This window comes from Lonchura striata, chromosome 1 (genome assembly GCF_046129695.1).
Source record: "Lonchura striata isolate bLonStr1 chromosome 1, bLonStr1.mat, whole genome shotgun sequence".
Taxonomy (NCBI): domain Eukaryota; kingdom Metazoa; phylum Chordata; class Aves; order Passeriformes; family Estrildidae; genus Lonchura; species Lonchura striata.
This window is the reverse complement of record NC_134603.1, coordinates 48,272,203-48,285,354: the sequence shown is the minus strand read 5'-3', so window position 1 is coordinate 48,285,354 and position 13,152 is coordinate 48,272,203. Positions and strand designations below refer to the sequence as shown.

The window sequence follows — 13,152 nt, the reverse complement described above, 5'->3', positions numbered from 1 at the left end:
GGTGTGAGCTGGCTCCCAAAGCAGCCTACATGCTAAAAAGATTTTGAGGGAGTGTGTGAGGCAGTTATCTGGCAGAGCTGCCCATCAGTTTGTGTGTGCATTACATAATAGTCTCACTACAAACTCGCCGTGCCTTTGTGCACATTAAGCCCTTGGCCTGGAATGGAGCAGCCATTTTCACTTGGCATTTTCACTTCACTATCACTTATGGGATTAAGTGGCAGTAATTTCCAAACTTAATCCAGTACAACTATGCCCTTTGGCACACACTGATTTTTATTCAGTGCACCTCAGTTCATTGTGTCAGGTGTAGTGTTCTTGACATTACAAGTATAAGCTGATTTTTAATACTGATAACATCTTGAAGTTAATTCAAATTCTCATGTGATCTCTCATTTAAATTTAAATTATTTGGATTTATAGAGACACACACAGGAGGGACACTGTACAAATGCTTTTGTATGAGTTGCCAGCAGCTCTTATAATATGTTAATTTGGGAGTCTCCTGGTCTTAACTTTCCTTTTTCTCCCTTACACTGCCACAACAGAGTGATATTTAAACATCTTCTACAAGCCAAGGCCTTGAGTTGTTTCCAAATTGACAGCTGCAGGCTGGGAAGTGTGAATGAAAGCTTGTCTGTGCTGCTGATGGCCAAAAAGTTCCAGAGAAAGGCTCTGCAAATGCAGCAGAAATGAGAAAATCTTTCTCTCCCCATCCTTTGAGGCAGTCTGATTAGTTTCTTCAGCTGTCATGATTGTGATTTCTGAGCATAAGCTTGCATGCACTGCTGTAATTTTTCTTTCATGTTATGCACCAAAAGGTTTTGCATGTCCCAGTGTGGCAGTCATCTCTAGTATGGATTTTGGGGCCTCTGTCAATTAGTCCAGCACTTGATCTGTTTGATCATATCCAAGTATCTGAAAGGCTTGAAAACAGGTTAGTTATATAAAAAAATTCCAGTAACAGCTCACTATGGTAATTGCTCTTTTTTTTTTCCTTAAAAGTCATGTTGCTACATGGTGGTCACAGCATGTATTTGTGTTGTTACCCTACAAGCTCACCTTCCTGTGGGTTGCAAAGGGAAGTTAGAAGTGTGGGTTGAACTTCAAGCAGGTGGATATGAACTGTTTTAATAAAGGCATTTGAAACCTGGGCTGCATTCCACATTCAGACACTTCACAGGTGCTAGTCACTATGGTGACAAACTCACCAAGTCAGGCTCAGTAGAAGACTTGGTTCTGATGGTTGATGAGATGGATGTTTGTCTCAAAAATTCAGCAGTTCTTTCTTTTCTGATCCTTCATCTACCATAATCAGATAATATTCTTTGTGTGATAATCAATATTCTGCAAGGCAAGTAAGGCAAATTTTGCAACATATCATAAGATGTCAGAAATAGTATGGGTTACAAGTTGTCTAAGAAGGTAGAATACAGAAGTTGATATTTGACCAAAGGGTTACAAAATTTCATTGCTATCTCTAAGTGGTTGAATGGCCCTTGGAAAATGGAGAAATGATACAAAGATACATCTCTTGAAAGTATCAAGCAATGTCCCATGTTTTGTCTAAAATACTGCACTGAATATGGCTTGCAATTATAGTAGTCATCTTTGCAGCATGAGCAGTGTTCATATTCTGCACATCAAAATTCCTTGAGTACCTCCTGTTTAGCTCTATATATTAATATCCTTCAAATATTCATATTTTGGCTGAAAGCTCCTAGAATTCTCATACCTACAAATTTTTAAATGTATTTTTAATTTTACTCACTTTAAAGTGTGCTGTTAAAATGCTTTTTTTATCTTTCTGGATAAAAAAAGATATCTTTCTTTATCTGAGCACCATAAACCTTCTTGGTCTTCAAGGTACAAGCTTCACTTCAACTGCTATTGGTAGTAAATTGTGCTGATAAAGGGAAACAGTGAAGTTGTAATTAATTCCTACACTTAAATAGCTCTATAGCTCTTCCAGAGCTATAGAGACTGGTCTGCTTATGTATGCTATGTATGTCCATCCACCTAACTCCTCTGTAATTTATGAAGAGAAGCAAATGATTTCCATTCTGAATTCTTCTCTGGGATAGGTATTCCTGTCCTGGATAACCACTGAGTCTGCTAATTCCCACTAGTAAAGCCTTGAGGCCAGTTTTATTTCACATCCTCTCTGGCTGCATTTCCTAAAATGTCCTGCAGAATCCACCTTATCTGCAGTGTTACATAAAGTGGATTCCAGCAAAAGGAATTTTACTTGCTAAGTGTAGGCAGAACTGTTAAGTGAATGTGCAGCTTAATCTGTTTCCTTGTAGAGGACTGTAGGAACACTCAAGAACCTTTAGCTTAAAAAAGTATACACATGGTAAGAAGTGGCTGACAACCTACAGCTGGGACCTACCATTAATGAAAAGGTAACACCTGGACCATCTGAGCTAGAATAGACTAGTCTGACTTTAGATTATCAGACTAGTAGAGGTGAGATGAAGTTTATTAGGAGGAGCATGTGATAAAGCTCTCAGGCTGCTGCTACCTCTGAGTTCAGTAATTTGAGAGAAGAACCAGGTGACTTTTGACTACAGGTTGGCTACTGAGCATCCATTTAATGCAGCTTCAGAAAAGGATGAGGTTTGACCATTCCAAGCTTCTCACAGGATCTAAGCTGAAAGAGCTCAGTTTGATAATCTCTCTTCAAGAATGATGCACTACAGTGTATTACTAAGAAACTTTCTAATAAGCAATGGTCTCTTTACATTTGGTGTGTTTACAACAGGCAGAGATGTTTTTTTGTGCAGTCTTCTTGTGTTGGGCTAAATGTCAGGACAAGAGAACAAATTACATAAAAAAATCAAAAATATTAGTCTCAATATCAGTGATCAATATAAGGAAAATCAGCCTAATAACATGCAAACAATTTTTATACAAAGTAAGATTTTCAAAGTTATGATCAGTTTGGTTTAAGAAAGATTCAGTGATCCTCTTATGCAGGACCCTGAATGAAAGTACACTGATTGTTAAATTCTTTGAATTATCTGAAATTGTGCACTTTTCCAATCCTAACCAGTTTACTGACTTTAAAATTTAATTTACTATGCATTTTTCTACATGTTCAAATATGTGTTGCCTATCCTATGAATATTAATGACATATCTACTCACAATTAAACTGCTGAAGAGGAATTTTATGAGTTACTGCAGAAGGTACAAGGATAAGAAGACTTGAAAGCTGAATTCTGCTAGAATTTAATTAATGAACTCCATTCCTAAAAATACTATGATCTCTAGGTTTTACTGCTCCAGACTGCAAAATTAGTCCATGTTTGTGTGATCTGGTTTTAAATGGGGACAGACAGCTGATTACTAATATTATCTGCTAACCTCTGTTTAACTGCAACTTTTCTTGATTTACATCAAATCAGTAATTTTTGTAGGGTTGGGGAATAAAGTAATAATTGCTGCTACAGAGACATTATGCAGAGATTGCATTTCCAGCAAGATTCCATTAAAATCTTTTGCCTTCCTGATGGTTCATCTGTGAAGACCATGGGAAGTTTGTTTTGCCAGATGTTACCCTCCAAGATATTTTGCTTTCCAACCCTTTTTTACTACTAACTATAAAAAAACACACCAGAATTAAATATGCATAATGCCTTCCAGAAGATTTTTTTAAAAAAAGCTTTATTAAACATACACTCTTTAGACTATATTTTACGATTTCTCCCACATTACAGGAATCCTCTATCAACAGACAAGTTCTTATTTTCAGTACCTAATCAAGCATGTGAGCCTGTGCTATTCACACAGAGTAACTGAATGCTAACAGAAATGGCCACTGGTAACTGAAACAATGTGTAGAAAAGCAGTTCTCTAACAACTTAAAACTGGGTTAACATCTGCATTCCATATCAGAAATAATCATCTGTCCTGTACAACCACAGTGTAGGAGCACTGAAGACCAATCTGGCCTGTGGCTATTTAACAATAAAAAAAATACCTTTTGAAGCACATAAAAGCCACACTACTTTAGAGAACTAAGTAGCTTAGGTGCATTTCCACGTTAATATTTACTGCTGGTTTATAGCATTAGACAGCCATCTCCATTTTAATAGGTGGATGAGGATTATAATCTTCAATCTGAAAGTCTTCTGCCTTGAAGTTGCTGATGTCTTTAATCTCACGAAGAATTTTGAGTTTGGGGAAAGGTCTTGGCTCCCTCTGAAGCTGAAATAAAAGCAAGCTTACTATATAAAGCTAATACTTGAAAGCAGAGACTCTGTTCTCAATCTCAAATCAGATTACACCATGTAGGTTTTCCCTTCCCACCAAGAATACTTACACTAAGAAAAAATATTGAAGAGAATTCCAAGACAGGTAGAATCTGCCTTAGTATTTTCACTGATATATTAGAAAGACATTTTCTTTTGTGTTATTTGGATTAGGTGGAATTGTTTTCAAAGTTAAAAGTGCAGATTTTGGCTCTCTAATTTGGTTTTAGAGTAGTACACAGATGTACACTTCAATTATGCTTGTATTGTATTTCTGTTTGCAACCTGGACTGGTGTTAATGCAGTTATTAGGATAGAAAAGAGGTAAAAAAACCCACAAAAATTAATATCTGCAAAAGGATATAAAGGATATATAAAATATCGAGGTAATTCTGCATTGAATAAGCACTGTGGAAGATAAAAGGATAGAGTACAGAATAAGTACTTACTTGGACTTTTAGAGGTTCCACATGGTTCAGATATATGTGAGCATCCCCCAAGGTGTGTATGAACTCTCCAGGCTGAAAAGAATGAAGAATACATGTGGTTTTCAAACAGACAGGTTCTAAGGAAGCAAAACATTACAGTGCTTACAGTATTGATTCTCAGCATCTGGCTAGTGTGGAATTGCCACTTCTGTACAGGATTGTATCCTTGAAAGCTGTGAAGGGCACAAGCTTCTCTGACTAATGCATAATTAATGGAAAATATAATGAAATTTCCACTAGCTTACCAAAAAATTTATCTTTCAAATCCTGCTATGACAGCAGCTTTGGTAAATGAATGGAGCAACACTGATCTGCACACTGAGACAGAACCAGGTGCAGCAGTGACATCCAGCCTTTCCACTCCACTTCTAGTGAGTACAACTCACCAAAGCTGGCTTCAGAGCAGCTGCCTCAGCCACTACTAAACTGCAGTGGAGGTGCCAGGCACAGGCAAGCACCCAGAGCTTGCAGGCTCTGTGACTTAGCAGCTCCTGAGCAATGGAATTTCACATGGGGAAGTTTCATCAGCTTTTACTGGCCTGTGACCAGCACTGATCAGCCCTCAGATGTGTTACACGGAAAACCACCAAAGCCATGAGAGGAAGTAGCTGAGAGGCAACAGCTGGACATAATGTTAAACCTTACTTTTTTAGTACCTTGGACTAATTTCTGTGGTTGCTGTGAAGTCTGATTCTTCCCTATTGCCCTGTTTTAAGAAGTTCACCTTAGTGTTGCTGGTGGCAGGAGGATTAGGCACTGAAGGCCTTTCTACTATAATTTTTACATGCTCTAAAGAAAAGGGGTTTTCCCTTGCACAAGACTGTTGTGCCTTTAAGTTTCTCTGCCAAATTACAAAATACAGCTCTGAAGTCAGGGCAAGAGCTACTTGAGCACACACTACCACTCAACATAATAATCTACAGTAGGAAATCAAAGAAATACACAGCTGAAATTATACCTGGAAGTTTGATAGGCAAAATATCCAAATTAGAACCTTGACAGCAACTGCTGAGCTACTGTTCACTTCCAATAAACACATGTTACAAAATCTAATCACTTGAATATTACTATCCCATCAGGACAAGCACTCAGTTCAGATTTCTACGACTAGTGAACAGGTCAGTCTTGACATATTCAAGGCATGAAAGAATCTTCTGCTTAACCTGAATTTAAAATTCTTACATTGCTGATTTTAACTGTCCATACAAACCAAAAGCAATTAACATCAAATTCACAGGGCCTTTTTTTACACATATATCAGCAAGATTTCAAACAGTATGCTTATTCCAGTTTTCCTTGGATGTGACATAAAGAGCCTTAACTCTTAGTCCTTCATTTCTCAGACAAGAATAAATAAAATGATTAAATAGCCTACCTTCAGCCCTGTGACATGGGCAATCATGTACGTGAGCAGTGAATAGCTGGCAATATTAAAAGGCACTCCTAGACCCATGTCTCCAGACCTCTGATAGAGTTGGCAAGACAATTCACCATTTAGAACATAGAACTGGCAAAGGGCATGGCACGGAGGCAAAGCCATCAAGGAAATATCTAGGAATTGAGGTACAGAAGGTGGAGGGGGGAGAAAACATTAAGAGCATTAGTGTGTTATGAATGTAGAAGATGCAAAACCTAAACAAGCATGTAATGAGATACAGGAGAGAGCCAACTGCACTGTCATTCTGTTGCCTTTTCTCTTGTTTCTTCTAAGCACATGCTGCCCAAGCAATTAAGTCCAGGTCATGACAAGCTGTCTCCTGGGTTGTATGACCAGAAAGTCATAAACAGATATTCCACAGAACAGACTTATGCCATAATGTTGCACAGCAGTTTATTTCTACACACCTTGGTGAGACAGCTGAATTCCCTAAAGGAAGACATTAAGAGTAAAATTAAGCATATACCCTAAAGCAAATTCCAACTGCTTCATCTTACTCTCTTCCCATTGCAACGTACTTGTTGAGATATAAAAGTAATGATTATTTTTAAAAAATCAGAAACCAGAAGATCTTTTGAGTGTTTTTCTATGCTTAAAAAGTGCAGAGTAAAATTACAGCTTGGCAAAGAAAACTTTCACCAGATATTTTCTGAGAATACATGCCAGTGACGGATCAGCAGATTTCACCTGGCAATGTTTACCCTTGAAAATAACAGCAATAGCATGTGGCATACCCTTTCAGACAACAGTGGAAAATGCTATGTGATTTTTTTGGAGCACAGATTTATCACTGGTGAAAGTTAAACATTCTCTTACAGTAGCTCTTGTTTAGAAGTTGCCTTACAGTGTGAATGGATATCTATGTATAAACAGACCCTATCATTCAGTATGATATGATACAGGTTCATCATATGAACCCATGTTCAAGGAGAAGATTACAACACAAATAATATTTTTGTTCTCTAGTTTTAAGGGTTAAGTTTACAATAGATTACATGGCTAAAAGCCAGACACATTGCTTTAATATAGTTTTTATGGTTTGGGCTTTTTACCTTTTTAAAATAAGAGTTACTGTCTTTGAATAGACTGTATGCCAAAGACACTGGTATATCCCTCACTTTAACATGGAGAGAAAAACTTTGAAGCAACAGTTCATGATTTTTTAGGTCTGAACATGAGGATAAAGTAGAAAGAGAATCAAGATTATAACCCCTGGCCATTTTTACTGCACTCCTGGTAGTTTTATAAAGAATGAACAAGGACACCAAATGGAACTGACTGTTGACACAGGAACAGAACACAATTTAACACACAGCAATATAATGTGCAACCACGTTCACTTTATGCCAGCTGTTCAATACCTTTGGGATTCCAAGCACACATAATGATTCTTCTGTCATCTGGATTGGTTTTGATCGTTTCAATCACCTTTTGCAACTGATCGACTCCTTGGTTGGAGTAATCTGAAGAAATATAACAAGTAAGATCTAAATCAGACAGATTCAATTTTTTTAACACCCAGCCCATCTCCCACTGAAAAGTGACACCCAAATGACAACCCCTGAAAATTTAATTGCAGCTTTGAAATTGATTAATAAGTTAGCACCATCCAAACATGTTCTCGGTCTTTCTTAGGATGCTCCAGAGCTTTTAAAGCTCTCATGATTATATTTCTGTATGTCCCCCCAATTCTTTTGTGTGTTTTGAGTACCTTTAGCACCCACAGAAATAGGACCATTCCTATTTATTCCATTTTCAACCACTTGATTTATTTTAAGACCAACTAAAAAGTCTGTCTAATCACTAAACCCCAAGAAACAGAAGTTGTAATACAAAAAGCTAGCTGGACAAAGATGATATTTTATCACTCATGATGACTTTTTACCTAAACAAGACAAGAGCTGTACTGGAAAGGACAAGATACTACCACCTAGTCAGTCATGGTATTTAGACTGATTTGCTTATTGCATTTCTGAATTAAAATGCCTTTCAAATATTCAATTTGCATGCCACAGTGCTCCTTCTTATATAGAAAACAAAACAAAAAAAAAAATTATGGCCAGACCCGTGTGCCAGCCTTCTTTACACACTCAAAAGTAGAAAGTTTTTGACAGATGAATAAATACATCCATCTAGTACTCTCAAGGTCATGTATGAAAACTAAATTTCCTAAACTAAACAGCATTTCGTTCCACAAAAGAACTTTAATCATGTGTAGCACAGGATATTACATTTCACCCAATGACACTCACAGGCTGACTTTTAGGCTCAATACCAGTTAAGTAAGAAATTTTCTGAAATGAACTGACCATTAGAATGGATTTCAGAATAATGAAGTCATTAGTTGTTAATAATTGTTCTGACAATCAGCATGGCTGGTAACTACTTTTTTCTAATAACTCTTACTGCAGCAACACCAAATTATGGTTAGAGGGAGACCCAAGCTGACAAACAAGGTAGTAATACACAATTAGCCTCTCAAGGAACTCTTCTGCCAGCAATCCGTGCCAGAAGCCTTGTCAAATGGTTATGTTAGCTCCTGAAGCTACTTACCTATACATTAGTAATGGAACTTAAGGAAATCTATTTGTAAGGAAAACTATGGGAATTTATCTTGTTCTTTTTTTTCCATGCTATATTGTGCCTTAGACTTTTTAAGATGAGAAACTCTAAGTTTTCAGATATGTCAGTTCATAATTTGCATCATTTGTATTACCATACAACTGTATTCTGCTAGTGGCCAACATGCCAATACTAAATCTAATATCAGTAATTAATGAAAGCTGCAATTTCAAGCTGTTTTGAAAACAAACAAACAAACAAAAAACCCAAACAAGAAAACCCATGTAGAAAAATAACCATGTTGTTATTCCAAGTTAAAAAAAAATTATACCAGATAGTGACAATGTGGTTTTTGACCCCTTTTCTCCCTTTTTCTTAATGACAGTCCTCTAAGCATTTTCTGTAACCTCTCCTTCAGAGACTTGGAAAAGAGGAATAAATACATTCGAGGGTCAGTTTAATAAACAAGTTCCACTGAAAATACCAACAGGTACTGTATCACATCAGAACCTGTCACAGCTGTTCTGTCCACAGCATCATCAGCTGTGGAAACAGCCCACTTTGTTCCAGATGCAGAATGGGAAAATCTTTCTCTTCACTGCCTCCAGTGAATGTAGCGTACTGATGCCAGTTCTTTCCAGCACAACAATTTAATGGACCCTGCACTGGTATAGAGAGATGGCAGCCTGTGTTCTGTTATCAAATTGAGCTAGCTCAGGTTTCTGGACTGCAGCACACACATCATTCCAGCTATCAGCAACCACATCTGCTCTAGGTAAAAGAGTGTGTGCCTTATGACTCATCTGTTCCACAAATACCAAACTATAGTATACAAAGCTACATCTTTCAGGATAATTGAGTAAGGAAAAAAAGTTAACTCTCTCAAACACTCTTTATTCTGGCTATCAGCTTGCTGTAAATGGTTTTTTAAGAACATTCCATTCCACACACCGTTCTGGAAATGATGTGTCACTGAGCACTCAAGACTGTATTTGGATGTGATTACCTGTATGCATATCTTTGTATTCTGCTCCAAAATGCCTCCACTGGAAACCATACACTGGTCCCAAATCACCCTCCTCTCTGGTGCTGAAACCTTGCTTATCCAGGAACTCACGCGACCCATTAGCATCCCAAATCTTCACACCTTTTGCAGAGAGCTCTTTGGCATTTGTAGAACCCTACAAAACATAGTGAGAAGTCTGCATCCTAATTCCAACACAGAGGGCATGATTTAGAACAGTTGTATTAAGCTTTGCTAGTCCACGGCATTTCTCCACTCATAAAGGATGAACAGTGTAATTAATGTTCTGGATTATGTTCTTGCACATGGAGACAGAACAAAATTTGTGAGCAACACCCTGGGATGGAGTTTGAGGTGCCACGCTGCTGTTGTTTAACTCAGGATTCTCACACTGTGAAGGCACAAACAGCCTCAAGGTCAACTGTGGAATGTCATTTCGTATTTGCAGAGAACAAGATGTTACTTTACAGATTGATGAAAATAGACTAACAAAAAATATATGGCCTAGGCATGGTCTTTTCCAAGTCACCTATAATAAGCTTAAGGTCTTAAAAATCCTTTTGTTAAAATGACAAAAATTAGAAAATAACACAGAAAAATGTCACTGAATCCTGCAAGATGTCCAAATCTGCACACTCAAAAATCCAACACAGAAACTATGCTGTTTTGGGGAGTGTCTAGTCTTTTACATTAAAAAAAAAAAAAAAAAAAAACCAAAAATAAAAACCACCAAAAAAACCAAAACCAAATCAAAAATCAAACAAAACTGAAAGCTTTTAAAAAAATAAGTTTGCATTTGAGTCCTGCTATCTAGCAAATGCTTATGTGGATTACATTACATTGTAATGAACTAACTATAGTTGAATTTTATTTAGTATAATAAATAAAATTTAGGTACCACTATTAGGTCTGTTAGATCTCATTTTTTTGTTACTAAAACTAAAAATTCTAGCATTTACATCAGTCTTACTTCACCCGTGGTTCCACACTGCTTTTTCTGTTCAAATCAATCTGTCTAAATATTAAAAAGCAGATCATTAAATTACCTATTATCTGTCTCATATTATTATTTCTGATTTAAAAACAAAGATAAGAGACTGCATTAGGCTTTATAGCTGTGGAGTATACTCAAATTAGTACAAGCTCTCACTATTTCAAATTTTCTCCCTTAAAAGTAAATAGAAGAAAAACTGTTCTGATTGCACTGGTAGCAATAGTCTGCACTAAAATGCAAAATGTCTTAAAGATAATGGCCTTCCATGTGTGGTTACAGTGTTAGGGGGTTGCACTTCTGTAATAAGAACAGACGCATCTGCAGTTATCCAAATGCCTTAAGCCACTGCCCAGCAGCTGGTTCTGTTTATGCCACTCTCGGGCCCACCACCCACAGAGACACCCAAATGCCGAACCTTGATGAACCACAGCAGCTCCTCCAGCACTCCCTTCCAGAACACCCTCTTCGTTGTGAGCAGTGGAAACTGATCTGGAAAAGAGGTCCAGAGTGTCAGCGGGGACCAGTCATCTGACAGGGTGAACAGACTTCGGCTTTTCTCCACATAGACAGCAATGCAACCACCTGACATTGTGAGGCTGGGATATGAACTAGGAGTTGGGAGAGGATGTGTAACTCCCATGGTCAGACCCCTCGGGTGGGGGGAGCGGGACAGCCCGGGCGTGTGAGACCCCCACACTCATCCCGGCTCAGTGCGGGGGCAGGAGCAGGGACAGGGAGCAGGAGCAGGGAGCAGGGGCAGGGAGCAAGCGCAGGGGGCCGGGGGTCCCGGCGGTGCCCACCTCTCAGGCTGTACCGCGCCTGCATGCCGAACACGGAGATGGTGCCGGTGCCGGTGCGATCCTCCCGGCGGTGGCCGTGCTGCAGGATGTGCCGCACCTGCTGCAGGTACTGCTGCTCGCCGGGCTCCGGGCGGGCGGCGGGGCCGCCCAGCAGCTCCCCGTCGGCGGGCATGGCGAGCGAGCGGCTCCGGCTGCGCGCCTCTCCCGGCCCGCCAGAGCCCGACTTCCCGCCAGAGCCCGACTTCCCGCCAGAGCCCGACTTCCCGCCAGAGCCCGATTTCCCGCCAAACGGCGCCGAGGGGCGGGCGGGGCGGAGCGGCGCCACCGCCACCGCCTCCCTCACCCATCGCCTTCCCTTTCCCCGTCCCTTTCCTCCTCCAGTACCCTGAGGTGCTCAGCGCCTCTCGCTGAACAGCTGCCCGCTGTGGTCCTGCACGGAGCTGCTCCTCCTGAGGGAGGGCTGGCCCGAGCCAGTGCCCCGAACCACGCCGGCTCGTTTGGGTTGGATGTTAGGAGGAGTTTCTTCACAGTAAGGTTAATCACATATCAGAATGGGCTGCCCAGTGGGTGCTCCAGGGAGCCACCGTCCCTGGAGGTGTTTGAGGAAAGACGAGGTGGCACGTAGTGCCATATTCTAGCAGATGTGGTGGTGTTCTGTCAAAGGTTGCACCCAATGAGCTCCGAGGTCTTATCGTACTTGATTGATTGTGTGATTCTGTCACTTCGTTCTGCTCCGGTGGCACCATAAGCGCTCTCCTGGTTCATCCCGTGCTGGAACGTGCTGTTGACATTAGTCATCCTTCTCCTTCTCTTTGCAGCCTCAGGCATCACATTTTGGAGCTGAACAAGACCAAAGCGTTCAGCTGGGCCTGGCAGGCCACATGGATTTGCCACTAGATCCTCCCAGCTGGGATGTCCCAAATGGCCAAAGCCCCTGTGCCAGCCTCCCTTGTCTCCCCTGCTGTGGTGGCCCTGCACTGCCATGCCCCATTCACAGCTCACCTTCCACAGTGACACAGTCCAGCAGTGTCACCCTGACCTAAGCTTCCAAAGCCAGGTTCTTTTCATGCCATATCACCAGGTACCTGCTTCATATTTTATTGGCCCATTTGCTGCTCACTAAGGGTAGTACTCATTGCTTGGGTTTATTTGGTCTCATCGTGTTGATCTCAGCTTCGACCATGTCCCAGTGTCATTTTGCATCCCAACTCGTGTCTGACTGCAGCTGTTCCCAGCATGGAGTCCTCTGAAAATTTTCTAGGTGTGATCTCTGCTAGTCAGAAGAGACTGATTCTTCTCTGAATATTTCTTCATTAGTATCTCTTGGAAGTCAAGAATTTTGTAAGAGTCACTTATCTCTGAGATAAAGGCCAGCTTTCTGACAAGTGATGTGTTTACAGGAGTTATGAGTGATAATTCATGATTAGGGGCCTGAAATACAAATATATATGATGGAAATTAAGGAGCACAGAGGACTGTAGATTAGAAAATGCTACTTTTCTTTGCAGCAGGCAGAAAAACATCTTTTCCACTACTTAAAACAGTGAAATATCTTTTTTCTTGTATACTTCATGTATATGTATAGAAGAAA

The 13,152-nt window shown here is 40.0% G+C and overlaps 1 protein-coding gene across 1 annotated transcript; it reads right to left on the bottom strand.

Moving 5' to 3' along the window:
* Positions 1–4,016: 4,016 nt before the first annotated feature.
* TYMS (thymidylate synthetase) lies at positions 4,017–11,767 on the bottom strand. Its single transcript, XM_021551516.3, has 7 exons — positions 11,562–11,767; positions 11,177–11,250; positions 9,750–9,924; positions 7,543–7,644; positions 6,119–6,294; positions 4,705–4,776; positions 4,017–4,211 (listed from the first exon to the last, which is right to left on the bottom strand). The coding sequence occupies exons 1-7, from the start codon at positions 11,731–11,733 to the stop codon at positions 4,074–4,076; spliced, it is 909 nt and encodes a 302-aa protein (XP_021407191.3). The 5' UTR covers positions 11,734–11,767; the 3' UTR covers positions 4,017–4,073.
* Between the last annotated feature and the right edge of the window lie 1,385 nt (positions 11,768–13,152).

What these genes read in the sequence shown, in the direction of transcription:
- TYMS (XM_021551516.3), bottom strand. Translation starts at nt 11,733, where the DNA reads ATGCCCGCCGACGGGGAGCTGCTGGGCGGCCCCGCCGCCCGCCCGGAG. An exon ending in AGCTGCTGTGGTTCATCAAG is followed by an intron (nt 9,925 to 11,176) that starts GTTCGGCATTTG and finishes TATGTTTTGTAG; the next exon opens with GGTTCTACAAATGCCAAAGA. An exon ending in ATACAAAGATATGCATACAG is followed by an intron (nt 7,645 to 9,749) that starts GTAATCACATCC and finishes ATATTTCTTCAG; the next exon opens with ATTACTCCAACCAAGGAGTC.